General features: G+C 33.4%; 2 protein-coding genes across 2 annotated transcripts; both read left to right on the top strand.

The window, feature by feature from the left end:
• The first annotated feature begins 593 nt into the window (after positions 1-593).
• On the top strand, positions 594-4007 carry LOC111898453 (DEAD-box ATP-dependent RNA helicase 58, chloroplastic). The gene is made up of 10 exons (XM_023894358.3): positions 594-901; positions 1367-1460; positions 1619-1732; positions 2040-2162; positions 2672-2776; positions 2923-3081; positions 3172-3240; positions 3315-3404; positions 3490-3630; positions 3708-4007. Exons 1-10 carry the CDS (start codon positions 606-608, stop codon positions 3969-3971), a joined length of 1455 nt encoding a protein of 484 aa, XP_023750126.2. The 5' UTR covers positions 594-605; the 3' UTR covers positions 3972-4007.
• Positions 4008-16628: 12621 nt separating this feature from the next.
• LOC111898454 (protein OBERON 3) lies at positions 16629-19892 on the top strand. Its single transcript, XM_023894359.3, has 4 exons — positions 16629-17625; positions 17697-18247; positions 18840-18903; positions 19282-19892. Exons 1-4 carry the CDS (start codon positions 17250-17252, stop codon positions 19704-19706), a joined length of 1416 nt encoding a protein of 471 aa, XP_023750127.1. The 5' UTR covers positions 16629-17249; the 3' UTR covers positions 19707-19892.
• The last annotated feature ends 1672 nt before the right edge of the window (positions 19893-21564 follow it).

The following is a 21564-nucleotide window of genomic DNA, read 5'->3' as shown; positions in this document are numbered from 1 at the left end:
TCTACTTTTTGGAAATTATTTTATGTACCCAAAAATAAACAAATATCATATGCATACAACCAAATAAATTATGCTACAAGTTTAAAATTTCATTCTACATAATAATAATTTTATTATTAATCTACTAAATTATAAATTTATCATTAATCTAAACATGAAGAACATTCTTCATATCTTCAAAACATTTTGTATAATTAATTAAATTAATAATTATATATCTAATGATAAAACATGATCATTTAATCTGTAAGTTACACATAAATAATGTTGTTATACCTTCAAAACACATTGCAAAATTAATTTAAACTAATAACTAACAAAACATCAAATTTATTTTATAATACCGTATAAAACATACGAGTTAAAACCTAGTTATAAAAATATTTGAAAATATTAAAATTAAAATTTTTAGATAAATTTAATATTCAGAAAATTTATTAAAGATAGCATCCTATTTAGGTTGTGGAAACATGATATTTATTTATATTTAAAAAGATATACAAAATTAAAATTGTCCCAATTTGATAAAAAATATGAATACAATAAATAAATAAATAATATAAAACCGAGCAAATAATACGGATAGAAGTAAATCAGTACACTACATGGCCTCTTCTTCGACTGAAATGTTGTTGCAGGCTCTCCTATGGAAGTTCCCCTTTTCCTGTAACACACGCACCCGTATTATCCCTCCTACTCTTCTCCTCACATCACCCTCCATTGGCTCTAACCAACGCTCTTCCAAACGCACTTTGAATAACTCAATTTGCAGTTCAATTGCCCCAATCACATCGTCTTCCACTATATCAACGAACGAAGAAGTCGGCGGTTTTGTCGCTGATCAACATTTGACGCTTCGAAATATCTGCGAAGGCCGCGTGCCTGATCATGTCTTACGCAGGTCACCTTTCTTTCCTATTATCTATTTTGTTCATAGAATTCTACGTCTTTTTAATCTTCACTGAAATGGGAATAACCTGTATAACATCTAATGAAACCCTTGCTCCATAGAAAATGTTATATCTATAGTATTGATTATATTGAAGCTTAATGTACATATAGTTAATACGATTCTAGGTTTGTATACTAGAATTACCATTGACAAATCACATTAACATAATCGTGGGATCATTTGTGGCCTTTGATAAATATAACTTCTTAAATAAAGTATATAATCCAAACAACAGAACATTATCTTAAGATTGCATTTACAAATTGAGATGCATTTAGGTTGATTTGATGAATAATTGAGCAAGGGGCTACAAGGAACTCATGTTTACAAATTGAGATGCATTTAGGATGATTTCTTGCTTTGACCAATGCTAAAAGTATGAGATGATTGATTTTCCTGACTTTTTTTTTTCAGAATTGAAGAACTTGGATTCCTTATGCCTACAGAGATACAAAGACAAGCTCTACCAATTCTATTCTCTGGCCAAGATTGCATTCTCCATGCCCAGGTGAATATTTTCTTTACTGCTTAAGACTTTTTCTATCTATATCAAATTTATCCTTGTGTAAAATGGTTCATTTATTAACATTATCATATAACCTCTTCCATGATTTATCTACTTACTTATTAAGACAATGTTTTCTACTATTTCTTTTGGTTCTTCAGACAGGTTCAGGGAAAACTTTGGCATACTTATTACAGATTTTTTCAGTAATAAACACACAAAGATCATCTGTACAAGCATTGATTGTGGTTCCAACTAGGGAGTTGGGCATGCAAGTAAGATTATAATCCTGATATAGCAATATACTTTCATGTATGTATCATTTATAACATCCTACTTAATTTCTTTACTTTATAACACTATACTTCTAATTATTTTCTTATTATGCCATTCTACTTTGAAAACACTACCTAATTATAGCATTGCACTTTCAGTTTTTTTTATTAGGACATTATACTTCAAAAATTGGGAAATCTCCTATAAAGTCCCTACATTTTGACCTCATATTCAATTAAGTCCCTAATAATAATAGTAGGTTGCTATTTCTTGCATTTAACCCATTGTTTTTTTGTACCATGAAAGGTTGCAAAGGTTGCTCGGATACTGGCTGCAAAGCCTGATCAACCTGTAGCAGAAGATAAGGCATGCACTATTATGACTCTTCTAGATGGAGGAACTTTAAGAAGACAAAAAAGTTGGTTGAAGGTAGATATTTTATTATTTTTCACATTTCCCTAATTCATATTATGAAAACAAATTTTCAAAATTGGTCCCTGTGGTTTCCAAAAAGTATCACTTTAAGGATAACCATCAAAAAGCATTACACCGTCGGTCCTTATGGTTTCAAAACACTGTATCATTGGTCCTTCAAACATTAATTCTAACTTTTAACCGGTTAGTTTCTTTGAAATGACCAATATGCCCTTGGACCAAATCTGAATAATACAATATATATATATATATATATATATATATATATATATATATATTGTATTATTCAGATTTGGTCCAAGGGCATATTGGTCATTTCAAAGAAACTAACCGGTTAAAAGTTAGAATTAACGTCTGAAGGACCAATAATACAATGTTTTGAAATCATAAGGACCGACGGTGTAATGCTGATGATAGTTATCCTTAAAGTTTTATTTTTTGGAAACCACAGGGACCAAGTTTGAAATTTTGTCAATATAAAATATTATTTGATATGATCACAGGCTGAGCCCCCTACAATAATTGTTGCAACAATAGGAAGCTTGTGCCAAATGCTTGAAAAGCATATCATCAAATTAGATTCAATGCGTGTGCTTGTAATCGATGAGGTATAAATTATAACATCATTTTTTCTAGTTTTTTTTTTTTCATTATTTAATAATCTAATTTGATATATATATATATATATATATATATATATATATATATATATATATATATATATATATATATATATATATATATATATATATAGGTTGATTTCATGTTTAATTCTTCACAACAAGTTAGCTCTCTTCGAAAGCTATTGATATCATACTCATCAATCAACACTCGTCAAACAGTTTTTGCAAGTGCTTCAATCCCACAACACAGACGATTTTTATACGATTGTATACAACAAAAATGGACAAAGGTTTTTTATTTTATTTATATTCATAATTTGATTTTTCATTTTCTTTTTAATGTTCATCTTATTAATATTCATCTTATTTATATACAAAAGGCAAATGTTGTCCATATTCATGCAAATCCCATTCACCCAATGCCTCCACGTTTACACCATAGATTTCTGGTGAGTCAATACAAGTTTTCCAGGGCTATTTTTTATGACAAGGGTATTTACGTCTTTTTGCAATTTTTTGTCAGATATGTAATAGAAAGGAAAGACATTCAGCATTGTTGTGGTTGTTGAAATCTGATGCACCTCAGTCTGCGATAATTTTTGTTAATGAACAGGTTAGTTAGTTATTAATTATTATTATACTAAGTGTTATAAATTTATTTATTAATTATTATTATTATTTTTTTAATTATTTTGTAGTCTGAGAAGTCTAAGAAAGCTGGAAATGATCCTGCAACAAATATTGTAATGGATGCTTTGAAGAATTCACATAAAGGGGAACATGAAATCCTGCTTTTAGAGGAAAAGATAAATTTCAACTCTAGGGCAGCTTCTTTCTCTGTAAGTTACAACCAACCATGTAAAATGACCAATTTACCCCTACTAATTCATTCTATAAATAATTGAATTGGAAATAGGAACTGAGACAAGGAGGAGCATACATTTTGGTGGCAACTGATATAGCGGGGAGAGGCGTTGACTTGCCTGATACAACTCACATATACAACTTTGACTTACCAAAAGATGCAGTCCATTATTTACATAGAGCTGGAAGAACAGGAAGAAAACCATTTTCAGAAAGTAAATGTGTTGTTACTTCCATATTAACATCAGAAGAGAGGTTTGTGTTACAAAGATATGAAAATGAATTGATGTTTCATTGTCATGAGATGTTTCTGTAAGTGTTAAGTTTTGAGTTGAAATTACCTATTTGTCCATAGTAATCTCAAAAATATTGTTGGCATAGTAATCTTAAAACCTTTGATACACATAAGCACATGTTTCATCTCACTTTCATCTCACAAATGCTTACATTATTGCACAAAAAATTCAATATTTTATAAAGTCAAAAACACAATATGAATTAATTTTATAACATTAATACATCCTGAATTGTTGAATTCTTTAATAGGATTATAACACCGGATTGAATGTAAAACCCACCCTTCTTAAGATCTGTCGACTTCCTGTATTCCCTATAATTTCAATAATAGAAATTCTTGTATTAGTTCACAACCTTCAATTCTTTAGAAAAGTGTCAAATTAAACATTTGCCTAGTGAGTTAATAATGTTGATGCTACTCGGGAAATCTGCGAAAAAATCCCAATATTTTAGGCCAGTTTACGATTTAGTCCCAAATTAAATTTTGTTTACAAAAAATGACAGAATACCGGTTAAAACTTCAGATTAACCCTTCGTGACCGGTTTCATAGATTTAGCCGGTATCTCGTCTTTTTTCGTTAATTAATCCAAATTTTGGGGCTTTTTCATTAATTAATCAAAATTTTAGGGCTTTTTCATTATTTATTACCAATAAACCAAAATATTTGGACTTTTCTGAAGATTACCTTTAAACTAATATATATTATATGATATAATTTAATATGTACTATTCAATGTCTTCTTTCTTATGTTCTTTTAGGCTCACCGTGTCTTTTTATCGGTGTCGTCAAACCCAACAACAAAAATTTCACTCACAAGTCTCGTTAACTTCATCAATTTTCCAAAATTATCTATTCACAACTCTATGATCATATTTCAATCTCCAAATAAAGAACGGAGAAAAGCAAAGTATAAACCATATTATTGACCCAATAAGGAACAAGAGATCATGCTTCACTACCTCCACCTCCTCCAATTATTCTCCCTAACCCACAAGTTTGAAGACTTGAAAAGTTCAAACTCACTTAAGCCCTTTTGGCAAGTAAACATGAAGATGGGAAACTTGTGTGTGTACACGTCTTAGAGATGGAGTCACACATTTATAGGTTAAGGATGTTGGGTGTCGAGATTTCAGGTGAGTTGACTGTTGACTGGGTTCTTCAGTCGCTTCCTGAATCATATAGTGAGTTCGTTAGAGAGTACTATATGATGGATCATGACGTGATCCTCATTGATTTGACCTATTTGCTTATAGCTGCTGAATCAGCAATGATTTGGCGAGCTGGTCAAGCAAATTTGTCTGGTGAATCAAACTCCCAAACATCAATGGACATTGAAAATGGTGACATTGGAGATCTAGAAAAGGTAAATTCTGAGATAGTTCCTTGTGTCATTCCAAAAGAGTCCATTTGCTTTCATTGCCAAGAGAAGGGGCATTGGAGACGAAGCTGCCCTATTTACCTGAGAGATCTAAGAGATGGGAGAGTCAAGACGTATGGCTCTACTTCAGGTAAAATCCATTAACTAACTTTTTAAGTTCCTATTCTAGATTCTTAATACATGATGTGATAAGATTATATTTTGATGTTTTGTAGGATCGAAGAAAAGAGAGGAAGCTTAAGGGAAGAAGTGAGCTGAATCTAATCGTGAAGAAATGGATTTCGATCGCATTACTTGAAGATTGAATTCTTGAGCTACTACTTGGAGTTAGAATATATTGCTTAGGAATATGTAACAGCATAGTTTTTCAATTGAATTGCATTGTAAGGATAAATTTTTCCGCAATAAAATAAATTTTGATTTTATATTATTTATTTATCCTTGCAATGGTATGTATGAAGAATTGATGTTTGAATGTTTCTATTATTAGCAATAATGGATTTGATTCTTAATTATGTTATTTGTGGAAATGTCGATAATTTACCAAATAGGGAGGGTTTCTCATCGCTTAAATTTCAATTGGACAGAAACTTGGAATCATACAACTTGGTTGCATGATGAATGAGAAATTTCATATTTGGAAATTAGACTAATTCGTTGACAAAGTGTCAAGTGAAGGACTAGGAGATCGAGTACACAAGGTTGTGTGTTGATTAAGTCCACCACAAGAGTAACAAAGATATTCGTCATGATTTACTAAGGTTTAGTAAATATGGTTATACTTATAAGATTAAGTGTGATTCTGAGTTGATTGAAAGAGTTTCAATATATAGCAGTACGAATAAAGAAGAATCAAGTAGGCAAAAAGATAAAAGTTTCTCTATTCTAAGAAGAAGGGAGAGTAACTTTTATTGTGTTTTATGATAGGTCTTAATGATTAAGAACCATGTCTCAATTGATCCTCTAAGCGAGTCTTAGTACAATTGCATGTCTAAGAAGAGGAATCTAGAATTGTAGAAATGGTTAAATCAAGAAGTCAATCATACTTCGTTCCAATATCAAGTCTTAGAGTCAAGATTGTGACTTGAGTGAAAAGTCTTAAGTAGGTTTATAACACACATCAAATGTGAAATTTGGAAAAGTTTTCTTATTCTTGCACATTTGAAATTGGTAAGTTGTAATGTCTTGGATAAGACAAAGACCAACTAGGACCAATTTTGTGAAGTGATAAAAGCTACACTAACTCTTGAATATTTGTTTATCAAGAAAAAGTTTCTTGACAAGAGAACCTTATATATCAAGGAGTCGGTGGGAGTCTTAAATGTATTGAAAAGTTTCAAGAACAACTTCAAGAATAAACCTAATTGATCATCACTAGCACACAACTTGAGGTTTATAACCTATCGTGACTGACATACTCTAGTTTCTGTGTCATTCCATTTGAGTTAACTATGTATGTGAGTTTTATGAGTTCTCATTTGAACGCATAAAAGGCAAGCACCTTAACCAATGAAAAGTACATTGATAAGAAAGGGTGAGCTGCTTAACAAGCTAGAAGCAATGGTGGGCACGCATGCTGCCATGAGGCAGGAAGTTGAGATTGAACAAGTTCTGTCCATATGAGATGGAGTTGTCACAAACATTTTCTTATGATTGTTGTTATGACAAATTCACATGGATAGGAACACATACGCTATAAAATCTAAGTGTCATAAGGTTTCCCTCCTTCATGAAAATGGTTGTAATGAAATGCTTTCACTAAGAGAGATTTTAGAAGATAGTAGTTGTGAAAATTGTATTCTCAGATTCGATTATGGTTACGGAATCCCTTTCCATAGTTCGAATTGTGAGATTTGACAATTAGTCTGAATATTTGGGACTTAGTAACATAAGTTCTGAATTTGTCTAGACACACATGTGAGCCTTTTAAGGAAAACGTGTATGAGTTTAAGAAGCTTAGATAAAGGATTATCAAAGCATCTGGTATTAGAAATGTGAACTTAAGGAATTCAATAAGCATTGTTTTCTGGAAGTTCAGCTGTTTTCTGAATACATGTCAAAGCTAGTGGGAGCATAAGTGTTATGCCAATAAGGAAATAATCATCATGTTAGTGGGAGCATGATTATTATGGTAAGTATTGCAAGTTATTAATATTAATTATAGAAAACAAGAGTTATACTTTGCAAAGTCGTAAGGTTTGAAAAGTTGTTTTGCTATAATTAAGGGAGAGAATATTGTACTTCGTTTCAAAATCTAAAGCTTAGATTGAGAAATTTTAATAAATTTAGTCAAAGGATACATAGTGTTTTCTCAAATTTCGATTATGATTACGACATCCCTCTTCATAGTTCGAATAGTGAGAACGTGACACATAAAATATTATGGCAGAAGATTGATAAAGTATCATATCTTTATGTAAGACATTATGCATCATGTCCCATACGTTTCAGGTATAGGAACAATTGCATATGCTATAATATTTAACTGTTCTAAAATTTTCCAAATGCCAAGGGCATTAAGAGGGAAAAAGGACTAGAACCGGTTTTGACTAAAATCATTAAACAACTATCAAAGGACGATCCAAAGTTCGTTGAGGGTTGGTCGCTTGTGAGTATTTGGAAGTATAGTAATGGATGGACCATATCGACATTATTATGAATAGATAAGATTCTATTTAGAATGAGTTTCCATATGGAAAATATGGAAATGTTTCCATAATTGGGAGTTGGAAATTAAGAATTTATGTCTAGATTAGAAAATTTTATGCAAAAAGGATGTTCAAAGGAATGTACTTTGAGTGAGAGACATCACATCTATAGAATTGTTTTGTAACAATTTCTGATAGAGTACCTTGTGATTTCATTGTCGAGTCTTTGTGACTTTTGTGTTGTGACTTCACAAAAGGATCATTGCATAAAATATTAGGTTTGACATATTCTAAAAGTGGCAAGAATTTGGTATTCTTACATTAATTATAAGGATTGGGGATTGTGAAATGAGTTTCATTGGAAAAGTTTTTCAATTGATCTATTTCACAAAGTATGGACCATAGGAAACCAAAGTGTGCATGCTTGGAGCATGGGACAATTGTGGTTATAATTCGAGTTATAAAGTTTATTATCTGAAACATTAAATAATGAATAATGAGTAATCAATATGGTGATTAAATAAAAGTGTTTTATTTATACTCACAAGTTTGGGTCATATAGGATTAAGTATTATCATTGTGTTTCTCTTTGCATGTTTTGACTTCCAAAATAACTGGGTTATTCGAACCTCCACAGTCGGTCATACGTTGGAAGTAGGTATGAAGGAAGATTGTCATGAAAAGTATGTAGATTGTTTGAAGAGTTTAGACATAGCACAAGTTAGTGCAGAGTTCATGAGTGCTTTAATAAGATTAGAGTATTGGATTAAACCCACACTAACAAAAATCACTTCATGGATTTTATCACGAGTGATTGTGAGTCGATAATATTGTATATTCTTGAAACCGAGACGTGTGATTTGTTATTGCTGGTCAGTTGCACATTGATGATAAGTAAACGCACCAGTAACTTGGTGTTATAAAACTTATTGTTGTGTGTGATTCGATGAGTGAGTACAAGCGAGCATTGAGTCGAAGTTTATCCGTTCCTTTTTCCAAAGTGGGATAAAAGCGATATTTGTGGGCCCCTTAATGATCTAGTGATGACACCCTAAGCGCTTGGCCAAGCCGGGACTAATTTGATGTGTTCAATTATAGTCTATTGTCAGTCGTCATAAATCGGAAATCGGGAAACAACACATAGACTGAGAGAATGATTTCAATCCATGTATCACATCTATGCGATATCAAGAATGGAGGAATATATGATCCCTTATCTAAAGGACACGCTTCTGATACGATCATAGTTGACAGCGGCTTTTGAAAGCTACGATTGCTGATCAGGTTCTGAAGTCATACGCAGAATAGTTATTAGACTTATCCTAGTGGGAGACTGTTGGATTAGTGTCTAAGTCCATAACTATTTTGGTATGTACTTGATCCGATTGTGAGCATGGTCCTTTTGGGTTGCCTTCACACTGGTGACCAGACAGGATGATTATTGAGGAGAGAGGTTGGTTTATTGTTAAGAATAATAAATTGGGGTATAAATATGATTTGTTAATATATTATATGAATAATATATTAATTTGGAATCATATTATTAATTAGTATTTAATCAGAAATTAATTAGGAATTAATTTCGGGATTAAATGAATTAATTAAAAGTACAGGGGCTGTTTTGCAATCATTTGATAGTTGAGACTTTAGGCTATTGGATCACCTTTATTAAGGCTTGAAAGAAAATCCTGGAAGGATCTAGGAGTTTTCGTCCAAGGGCTTAAGGAAAGGAGTCCATGGACTTGCTTAGGCCCTAAGCTAAGGGATTAGGGTTTCCACCTTGAAACCCTAGTTAGCCTTAAGTATAAATAGCACCCTAAGGTACTAAATTCGGCCAACCCTTGGAGAAACCCTACTAGGGTCGAATTTTAGAGCCTCTTGCCTCCTTTCCTCTCTCTCATATTCATCCTCTCACCCAAAGTGTGTTTGTGAGCCATTAGAGGTACTACACTTGTGGTACTTGCTTTCAAGAGCTAAGGAAATTCAAGGAACTAGTTGTTATTGCTATATAACAACAAAAGGTATGTGTTACATTCTCCTTTGTTAATTTTGAAAATCATAGGAGTATTCCAGGTTTCTTTTTGTGTTCATAAAGTTGTATGTCTAATAGTGAAAAACATAGATCCAATTAGGGTTGCATGCACACATAGAATTTTTTGTATAAAATCCATCACCTGTATGAAGAGAGATATTGTGTGGGTAGTTGAGAGATGCTTGACATGTTGCCAGGTTAAGGCAGAGCACCAGCGTCCACATGACCCTTTGCAGCCTCTAGAGATTTCCTGGTGGAAGTGGGAACAGATTTCCATGGATTTTATCACCAAATTACCGAGAACCGAACGAGTGTCTATGTGATATGGGTGATTGTGGACCGGTTGACGAAGAATGCTCACTTTTTGGCTATTAGTGAGAAATCTTCTGCAGAGAATTTGGGCGAGATTTATATGAGAGAGGTGGTAGCACGGCATGGTTTACTAACATCGATAGTGTCAGAACGATATGTGCGCTTTACTTTCAGGTTCTGTAAGAAATTTCATGAGGAGTTGGGTACCCGATTGCACTTCAGTACCGCATACTACCCACAGACAGACGAGAAGAGTGAGCGGACGATTCAGACGCTAGAGGACATGCTGCGTGCATGTATTATGGAATTCGGTGGAAGTTGGGACACTTATTTTCCTTTGGCTGAGTTTTCGTACAACAACAACCATCATTCCAATATTGGTATGCCTCCCTTTGATCTCTTATATGGGAGGAGGTGTCGGACTCCCATCTATTGGGGAGAGGTGGGGCATAGAGTGATAGGTGGCATTGAGATAGTGCTTAAGACGAATGAGCAGATTCAGCAGGTCAGATAAAGGTTACTGACGGCCCATAGTCGTCAGAAGAGTTACGCAGACCGGCGACGATCCGAGCTAGAGTTCCAGGTCGGAGATTTTGTCCTCCTGAAGGTGTCCCCATGGAAAGGGGTGATCCTATTCAGGAAACAGGGCAAGCTGGTCCCTATATATATATATATATATATATATATATATATATATATATATATATATATATATATATATATATATATATATATATATATATTGGTCCTTTCAGGGTGATCGCTCGAGTGGGTAAGGTAGCTTACCGCTTGGAGCTACCTGCAGAGTTGAGCCAGATTCATAACACCTTCCACGTGTCTTAGCTGAGGAAGTGTGTAGCCGATGAGACAGCAGTGGTACCTTTAGATGACATTTAGGTTGATGCAAGCCTGAACTATATTGAGAGACCGATAGCGATTTTGGATAGGAAGGTGAAGGTCTTAAGGAATAAAGAGGTGCCCCTGGTTCAGGTCCAGTGGCAACATCGGAATGGATCCGAGTGGACTTAGGAGCCGGAGTCCGAGATGCGCAAGCAGTACCTAGAGTTATTTCTGGAGCATGACTTCGAGTGGGAAGTCTGATTCTAGTGGGGGAGACTTGTAACTTCCCGGTTCCCAAGTATAATACTTATATAATTTTCATGATTTTGATTGAGCAACTTGACGAGTTGGAGGCCCCAACTCATCGAGTAGAGAGGGTTTTGGCCGCGTGGGTTTTACGAACGACTTGAGGAGTTAGAGGGACCAACTCGACAAGTTGGCGCTATGAGAGGAAACCCTAATTTTTCGGGGTTGTGTCCTATTTAAAGGACCTTAAGCCCTCATTTCCGCCTCCCATGTCACCGTACTCCCCTGTGTGAAACCCTAATCGTTTTGATTGATCTGAGAGAGAAAGAAGAGCTAACTTTGAGCATTCTAGTGCACTTTTGGAAAAGAAGAGAATAGTATTAAGGAATGGAATGAGAAGGGATGGTTGGATATGGTGTTATTTAATCTATAGCTTATGTTGGGGGTAAAAAAAAGTCTCCACATTGCTCATTATTTTGATCAGATCTCGTTTTTATGGAGTTTTAGGGCTTTTCCCATCTTTCCTTGAGACTTTGAGTGTGTTGAGCTTGCCAAGAGATTGAGACTTCAGATCTGGACCCTATGAGTTCCCTAGAGCCCAAAGGTCCCAACTTTATCCTGCTAGAGAAGAGATTTTATGCTTAAGACCCTAAATGGAACTTGTTTTGGCATTTCAAGCCCTAAGTGCCATGCATGGACGTAAAGCTTGTAGCTTTACGTGGTATCTCAACCTTGGTAGGCTAGATCTAGAGTTTGGGGTTGTAAATCTGCCTTAAAACGTCTGAATGAGAAAAGAGTCTGAAAGGACTCAACGAGTCGATGAGATGACTCGACGAGTCGGCTAGGGTTTTCCCCGACGAGTCTGGACATGAGTAACTCGGTGATTTGATGAGACAACTCGACGAGTTAAGTTGGATTTTCTCGACATCGCTGAAGGAACAACGGAACTCAACGAGTCACATAGATGCACTCGACGAGTCGGGTCAACATGGATTGTTGACTCGAGTGTTGACTTATGTTGACTTTAGGGTTTGGTCAAGACATGGATTATAAAGACCATGGAGGGGTAACATGGTCTTTTACCCATCCCAAAAGTTAGAGAGAGAGAGAGAGAGAGAATAGCTTAGTTTATTAGAGTTGTGATTGAAGTGTTAATTAGAGATAATTATCGTATGTGTTAGGCGGAGACTAGATTGGTGATTTGTGTACGAGGTTGATTTGCTTGCTTACGAGATGAGTCTTCTCACTATACTTACCATGAGTGGTAACTTTGTGTGACCAGAGGTTATTGTATGTTTTATTGAGTATGGTGATATCCTGCATTATATCTTTGTGATTTATGTTGTGTATTATTCTGAGCTTTATTGAGTTAGGACCGGAGGGTTCCAATGACACACATTGACCGAAGGGTCTTATTCGAAATATGGCCATGAGAGGCTAATGAGACGTGTATGGTATTTTAGGGAACTCACTAAGCTTCTTGCTTGCCGTGTTATGTGATATGTGTTTTAGGTACTTCTCAGGATCGCGGGAATGCGCCGGCTTGATTGTACACATGAGATGGAGTTATGTTTTTGAGGATCCTGGATTTTATTCAAACAGTTATGAGTATGTGTTTTTGATAATTTGAAAATTGGAGATTTTGTGAAATGTGGATGAAATTTATGTGATTTTAAAATAAAAATTTTGTTTGAAAATTATGGTGTTACAATACCTTTGGTGATAAACCCTTTCCATAGGTAAATCCTGATTTCTTCAAGCATTGTAACTAAAGGCTTCTTCCTCATTTGCTTTATCATAGATTTGAAGCATTCTGAAATGCCATTCTCTATAGCCTCGCATGCAAATCTTGTAGTAAAAAAGGTCGTGCACCAAGTTTCTGGTTGTCTTGCCATTAGATATGTATAACCTGAAAGTGTGATGTTCTTGATCTTGCTTTAAAATCCCCTTCTATTGTACTTTTAGTAGCCTTCTAAAATAGATTCTTTAGTTCCAATCCTGTGTATCTTTTCCTAAAATTGGCAAATATATGTCTTGCACATTGTCTGTGTTTAACATGTGGAAGGAATTGTGCCACAACCTGCAATAGTACTTGTAATATGATAACAAATTAATAAGTAAAACATTTGTACAATTTTTTATTGGAAGGTATAATATACATACATTGTATTGGTCTGAAATAACAACTAGCCCATTACCGCCACCAAGATCCAAATCATCCACCAATAACTCAATTAACCAAGACCAATTGTCTTTATTCTCAACTATAACCACTGCCCAAGCTATTGGGTAGATATGATTGTCTAAATCTCTACCAATAGCAGTCAATAGCTCACCCTTTACTTGCTCCTTCAAGAAACATCCATCCAGTCCTATCACTTTTTTGCATCTTTTTTTTTTCCATCCATCCTTGAAAGCCTTGAAGCATACATAGAACCTCTTGAAATAGTTTATTCCACCAAGATTGACATCTACCCCAACCGTGCATGTTCTCCTTAGATTAGACCTGAGGATTTCATATGCATAGTCCTAAACCCTAACATAGTGTTCCTCTAACTTTCCTTATATTATCTCCCTAGCCTATGAACTTGCTCTTTGACATTGCCCCTTAGATACATTCACTAAAACCCTCCTTAAAACATCTTCTTTCATCTCATTTAATGTCATTTGGGCTTTCTAATGACATCTTGCAAGTAGTACTTGGCTAACCAGTTAGAAGTAACTAAGCTACCAAACTTGTAATTCCTAGCACAAAGATGAGTCTTAACAATGGATTTAATTTGGAAAGTCCTTTCATTATACTTCCAAGCAGCTACTACCCTAAAAGGACATGGCTTTTTATCACTAGAATTGTAGTCACACATAGCATTTACCCTAAGTCTATCACTTTCTCAAAGTAAATACCATAACCATTACAGACTGCATAATTTGTTAATGCAAACCTAAGTTAAGCAGGGGACTCATAACACTAACCCAATTCAGGTCTCATTTCGCTCTAAAGTTGGTTTGGATCATGGACCCTAAACTCTACACCAATTTCTTCATCATTTACCTATGGTATGTGGCCATGCTCAACCTCATTTACATTACGTTGATTATTATCATCCCCCGACCCGTCTATACCCCTCTTTAACATATTTTCATCACACAAAAAGTTAAGAAAAGGGCTGTTACAGAGGTTGGATGGTGGTTTGAAGGTTTCTTGTGAAAAATCCAAGAAATTGAAGTAAAAAACTTCATCATCTGAGTCTGAGTCTTGAACGCTTACCTTTTCAGGTCCTTTGCCTTTCTCATTCTTAGTACTAGTTTTAGGTTGTTATTCTTTGTGTTTATTAGTACCAGAAACAGAGGCCATTTGCTCAATGTACAATAAAGAACTTTTTATTGATAATGACGTGAGGAAAAAATCCACATACACTTCAATTTCATGTTTGAATCTACGTACCTTGCACTTGCAGTGTGCCTCAGTAATAATTTCTCGTGTGAAAATGGTGATTCTTCACAATCCCTTTTCAAACCCCTCTTCCCAAACGTTTGTATACATGAAAACCCTTTTTGAGTTCTAAAAGATGAACATGTACGGAGAGAAAGGTGATGAATGGGTGTTTCAAGGTAAAAGGTGACTGGTTGAGGTAGGGTACCGTTTGTTAACTGGCTATTATTCTTAAGTCGATAGCTCAACGACATAAAAATGGCCACAGTTATCGAAAATTAAATTATAGGGTTTTCCCCAATTTAATAATAAAATGTTAGGACTTTATGGTATTTGCCCCTTTTTCGTCTCTTAAACTCATACACTTTCAATTTATTTAGTGTTTTAATCTACCACAACACGACATATTTACAAAGTCTAGTCTAAATCCTAAACTTGCCAACCCGACACAAACTCAATACGAAAAGAATTTTGTGAACACGACACGACACGACACGAAAATTAAACATAATCGAATTAGGATCAAGTTATCTCAACTCGTTTAAGTTTTGACAGAAAATGAACACGACACATTTGTCACACCTAATGGTTGTTGGAGATGGTTTGAGGTGTAGGAATTACATTGGAAAAGAAAAAGGTTTTAGGTTGGGGTGTGGTGTGGTGTGATGTGGTTTTATTTAAAGTTTATTCTACTTTTAATAAAATAGTTTTAATAACCTATAAAAAGTTTAAAATGATATATAAATGTTATTTTACACATGTAAATAACCAACTATATAAAAAAAATTAAAATCATTGAGACCAAATAAATAACATCTACTCTAATAAATGAATGTTTTTTTGTCACTTGTCACACTCTCATTTAATTTTTCAAATATCGTTTATGATTATTTTGAATTAACTTTTTTCCACATGTCATTTTATAAGTTTTTCTATTTTTTAAATTTCAAATAATATTTTAATGTAATAATTGCAATAAATATAGTAATAATAAATGAATATCAATGTTATTAATAAACTTATATTTTAATTTAAAAATTCTCAAAATTAAAGTTCATTAGTTTTTTTTGTTTATTTATTTAAATTATTTGTTTAAATTTAAAAGATAAAAAACATTTCTATTATAATAATTCATTATTTTTCTATAATCTTATAAATTCAAAATTCTCAAATATTTAGATCTTTATATTTAATTTTTTTAATTAACTTACATAGGTCTCACAACTAGTCGTCTCTAATAAATGAATGTTTTTTTTACCACTTGTCACATTCTCATTCAATTTGTAAAAATATCATTTTGTGGTTATTTTGAGTTAATTTTTTTTTCATATGTTATTTTATGAGTTTTTCTATTTTATTAAATTTCACATAATATTTTAATGTAATAATTGCAATAAATGTAGTAATAAATGGATATCAATTTTATTAATAAACTTACCTTTTAATTTAAAAATTCACAAAATTGAAGATCATTAGTTTTTTTTTCTTTATTTAAATTATTTGTTTAAATTTAAAAGATAAAAAAATATTTTCATTATAATAATTCATTATTTTCTTATAAATTTTAAGTTCTTAAATATTTTGACATTTATATTTAATTTTTTTTAAGGTAACCCATATATTTATGTAATATATGGACCAAGTTTTGTCAAAAACAAATAAATTTGTGAAAACTTTTTAAAAACTTTGGAAAAACAATTAAATTTGTGAAAACCATTTTTTAATTTTGTTAGCGGATAATATTGCGAAAACTTTTTCTTTTTTCAAATTAAAACGGTTGATTTTTAACCAAACCAAAATAGAAAGCATCGTTGGGTACAATAAATAGCATAGCAAAACCGTCGTCAGTGTCACCAGCCACCTTCGCCGCCATCCACTGCCGAGAAATTGTAGCCACCACTACCATCGCCATGACAGGTCGGTGACATGAACACTATCCATCGTCACAAACACTGAACCATCACAAACCCTCTTCAGAATTGCGAAATCCGGCGCGACTGCTTTCGCATCCTCCTGGTGTCTAGCTCCACTGATTGTGAACTTCTGGAGACGAATCCTCTTGCCGCGAAACTCCAGTCACCTTTCATCTCAATCCTAACTCACCGGGACTCTAAAAGGAAGACGCTGCTGTTGCGAAGCTACAGTTATCGTAAAACCCTAGCCGCGGTGAAATCTGTCAAGTTTGAGAATTTTTAGGGTTTCTGTCGACGATTCTGCTATCGCTTGCGAAATCCTTACCAGTGAAGCATCTTCCAGTGCTTATTTTCTCTTCCTGTGTTGATTTTTATCCAACTCCAAGGCAAGTACATCTGGTGTTGTATATCCATACATACATAATCATCACCTTCCCCCAAACACTATTCTATTCGTTTAGAAAAGCTAACAGTAAAATAGTTTTAAGTTGTTATGGAGATCGATCCTCCACATGAAAGCGATGGAAGCACCACCGGATCAAAGGAAAATGAGATGGCTGTGGTGTTCGATAGCTCAGGAATTGGTTTGCCATACGCCCCTGAAGATTTCCCTCTACCTGGTGACAAATGGGGTTGGAAAGTGGGAAAAAGAGTTGGAGTTTCAGGGCACTTTATAGACAGATATCTTTATCTCCCTGATCGCCTTCACAAAGAAAATAAGTTAGTAGGTTTCTCTGGTGTCACTTGTGGCAAAGGTTTCGCTAGCAAAGCTTCACTTGAAAGGTATTTAATGGAAACATTTCCAGGAATCGATATCAATGCGTTCTTCTCTTCCTTCACTTGGAAAATCCAAGCTGCAAACATCAAAGGTAACTCAATCTTATCTAAATTAATTGTAACTCAATTCTCATACATCAAATTCCCAACCAAAATCATACAGGAAACAAAGAAATCATGATGGAAAATCCAATCAGCAATCAACAATTCGATCCAGCAGGGTGTAAAGCGGGAAACATAAACTGCTCAAGTCTAAGACTACTTGAAACAAACAACCCAATATACCCTTACACAATGCCATGTGACATCTGTTGTGTAGAGCCTTATTTCTGCCATGATTGTTGCTGTATACTTTGTTCTAGACCTGTGAATTCCTCCATTAGTGACTACAGTTTCATAAAATGTGAAGCCATGGTGAACCAGAGCCATGACTTCATTTGTGGTCACATTTGCCACATAGAATGTGGACTGCGGTCCTACATGGCTGGGACCGTGGGTGGGACCATCGGTCTGGATGCTGAGTATTCATGCAGGCGGTGTGATGCCAGGACTGACCTGGTCCCACATGTTGAGAAGCTTCTTAGGAGCTGTGAGAGTATTTGTGATTGTGATAAAGTTCAGAAGATATTAAATCTTTGTATTATTATTTTGAGGGGATCCACCAAAGCTAGTGCTATGAAGCTGTTCAATCATGTTCAATCTGCTGTTGCAAAGGTATTTTGTAAGAAATAGCAACCTACTTTCATATATGTATTTGTTATCAAATTTTTTTTTTGGGGGTAAATCTGTAAATGCAAGAAATAGCATATTACTTTTGTTATCATTTTTTTCATATATATTTGTTATCATTGAAAAAAGGTTAATTTCATAAAAGACCTTATATTTTGTGTTTTTTCCGGATTAAACCTCATTTTTTATTTTTTTCATGAGAAAGACTTTTTTTCTGAAAAAACCCTCAACTTTGTCTTCTTTTCCGAAAAAAACCCTCAACCTTCTAAATGTTTCCAAATAAATCCTCGACTTTTTTAGTTTTTCTTGAAAAGACCCTCACATTTTACAACTTTGTTTAGAGAAAAATGACTAAAAGGGCCTGATCGGAAAAATGAAAAAAAAAAAATGCAAGGTCTTTTTGATGAAAAAAAATAAAGTTAAGGTTTAAACCTGGAAAAGCACAAAATATAAGGTATTTTATGAGATTAACCCTTTGAAAAACCTACCTAGTGCTATAATTGAGTACATCTTTCAAAATATAATGTTCTATTTTTAAATAAATATTTATTTGAAAGTATATGTTTGTTGTTGTCAGCTTAAAGAAGGGAATAGTCATGAAGATATATGGAAACGAGAAGACATGTCAGCTGTTACCACAGGTGCCTTGTATGTACTTTATTTATAAATAAAATAGAAACCCATGAGCCTATTGCTTCCAATTTCTTGTATGTACAAAAGACATTAATACCCTTCTCATCTTTAACGTTGGGAATACCATAGAAAGCTTGTCCGGTGTAATTTTATAATTTATCCTACACAAAAAAGTAGGTCAAGGACACTTCTGATATCTTGTCTGTGCAAAAGACGTAAACACCCTCCTTATCCTTTTCGTCAACATTAAAAAAATCATAGTTTTTTCTCCTACCAAAAAAAGTGGAACAGAGTAGGTCTATGTAAAAGACGTAAATACCCTCGAAAACATCATGATCTCACAACATTATTTTCTTTGATAAAAACTTCAATTTTGCATCATTCAGGAGATCTTTCTCAATATGAAACCGATACATTTGAAGTTTCAAATTTTGCTCCTTCACAACGACAAATTTCCTTCACAAATTTTGATTACCGAATAGAATCCATGGAGCTCGAGAAAAAGATCAATAAAACACTCGCCTCACTAAAAAAGTCTCAAGAAACCGAGTATAAAATTGCCGAAAACGCCCTCACGGCTCAAAAAACCCATCTTTTAGATCTTTACAAAGAGCTTGAGAAACAGAAGGGCAAACTTGCCAATTGTTCCCCATCAACCGACCCATCTTTAGTCCATGCTGTTTTCAAGAAAATGGAGGAGATAAAAACTGAGTTTAATAAGATAATTGCAATGCAAGTGATTGGTAAAGGGTTTGGAAAAACATCTAAATATGTATTGAAAGAGCATTTTGGGATGCATTCGGATAACTAAGAAGATTTGATTTGGTTTGATTGATCCTTTAATTTTGTCATTGGGTGTGTAGATTGATGTAAGGTTGATTTTTGAACCAAATAACTTAAGAGAGATTGTGTATGTGAACTTAAATGTTGTAGTGAGTTATGGATGTGGTTGTAAAGGTTATATTAAAATATGGATAATCATTTAGAGACACCCAAATTGATGGTTCTTAGGCTTGTTTCCTTTTTTTTTGTCCAAATTTTGTGTGGATTTAAGAAAATGATGATATGCCTTGGTGATAAGTAAAAAATATATTAAGGGGAGCTTGTCATGTCAAATAGAAAAAGAAGAAAGAAAAATGTTTGCTTGAAAATTAGATTTATTTTCGAAACATTTTTTTTTTATTCAAATACAATTTATCTTAAAAATTAGAAGGTTGTTGAACGATTAAGAGACAAATTAATTTGAAAATTTTGGAGCCAATATCTTAATTGAAAATTTAAAAGCCTATCAAGCAACAATAACGTCGGTAGGAGTACCAACACCACACACTACAGTGAGGTGAGGTTTCACCACGGCATGGTGTGTGGTGGTGTGGTGATCCTCCCCGTGCAGGACCATTTTGATGCATCTACTTCTCTTCTCTATCTCTTTTTATATGATTCTTGATATTGTACATCAACATCTATTGCTGTATATTTTGAGTGAAGTGATATGTGATAATTTTCTACTAGTGAGAGTTGAGATGATGATGGAAAAATGACGTGACGATGAGGTGACAGACAAAAAATGAGATGACGAGAGGGTACACCCATCGGCCCAAGACAAATTTGTGAAATGTTACATCTTAAATGTGGAAAATCTGTATGGGTTGGCTATGCAAAACACCTAACATGTAAGAATTTTTTTTTCAACTAAAAAATATTATACTACAAACTTTTTACAAACATATTTTATACAATTATAGAAACATTTTTTACAAACTTTTTTTGAAAACTTATTTTAGATTTTTTTATAATTTTTACGGACTTTTTAAAAAGTTGTAAATCATTTGTAGTCGTGAATTGTGTTTCCATCAGAAAATAACAGTTAAGTCGTCCTTTCTACGTTAAGTTCTATATATATATATATATATATATATATATAATATATATATATATATATATATATATATATATATATAGTTAGGTTATTTTGTTTTCACTATCTATTGTGTGTATGTATGACTGATTTTGGACCAATCATAGTCGCCCAATGTATGGTCCTAATTTCAACACGCCACGTACACGACTCACTACATAGGTTTAATGATTTTAGTTATTTTAAGAAAGTAATTAATGCATATTACATGTTGAAGATATAACAGGTATTAATTACATCTTCAGCATTTAATATGCATTAATTACTTTCTTAAAATAACTAAAATGATTGGTCCAGAATCAGTCATATATGCACACAATAGATAGTGAAAACATTTGAACCTAACTCTCTCTCTCTCTCTCTCTATATATATATATATATATATATATATATATATATATATATATATATATATATATATATATATATATATATATATATATATATATATATATGGGAAAAGTGAATATACCCTTAAGGGTATATAAACTTAGGTACCCAAACACACCATAATACGTCTTTTTGTTTGATATATTCATTATAATGTTCATAAACTTCAATCTTAAGTTGATTTACTTTCAAGATATTCGAAATTTCCGTATAATCTTTCTCTTACATCACATCTTTTTGCCAAACACTTATTAGGCTATATATTGTAGATGAAAATGAAAATTATGTAAGAGAAAGATAAATGTGTAATTTATAAAAATCTTGGAAGTAAATCAAGTTAGAAGTTAAATTATAAGAACAT

Source organism: Lactuca sativa, chromosome 7 (assembly GCF_002870075.4).
Source record: "Lactuca sativa cultivar Salinas chromosome 7, Lsat_Salinas_v11, whole genome shotgun sequence".
In the NCBI taxonomy this organism is placed as follows: Eukaryota; Viridiplantae; Streptophyta; class Magnoliopsida; order Asterales; family Asteraceae; genus Lactuca; species Lactuca sativa.
Note: the sequence above shows the minus strand (reverse complement) of the source record. Positions and strands in the feature narration are given on the sequence as shown.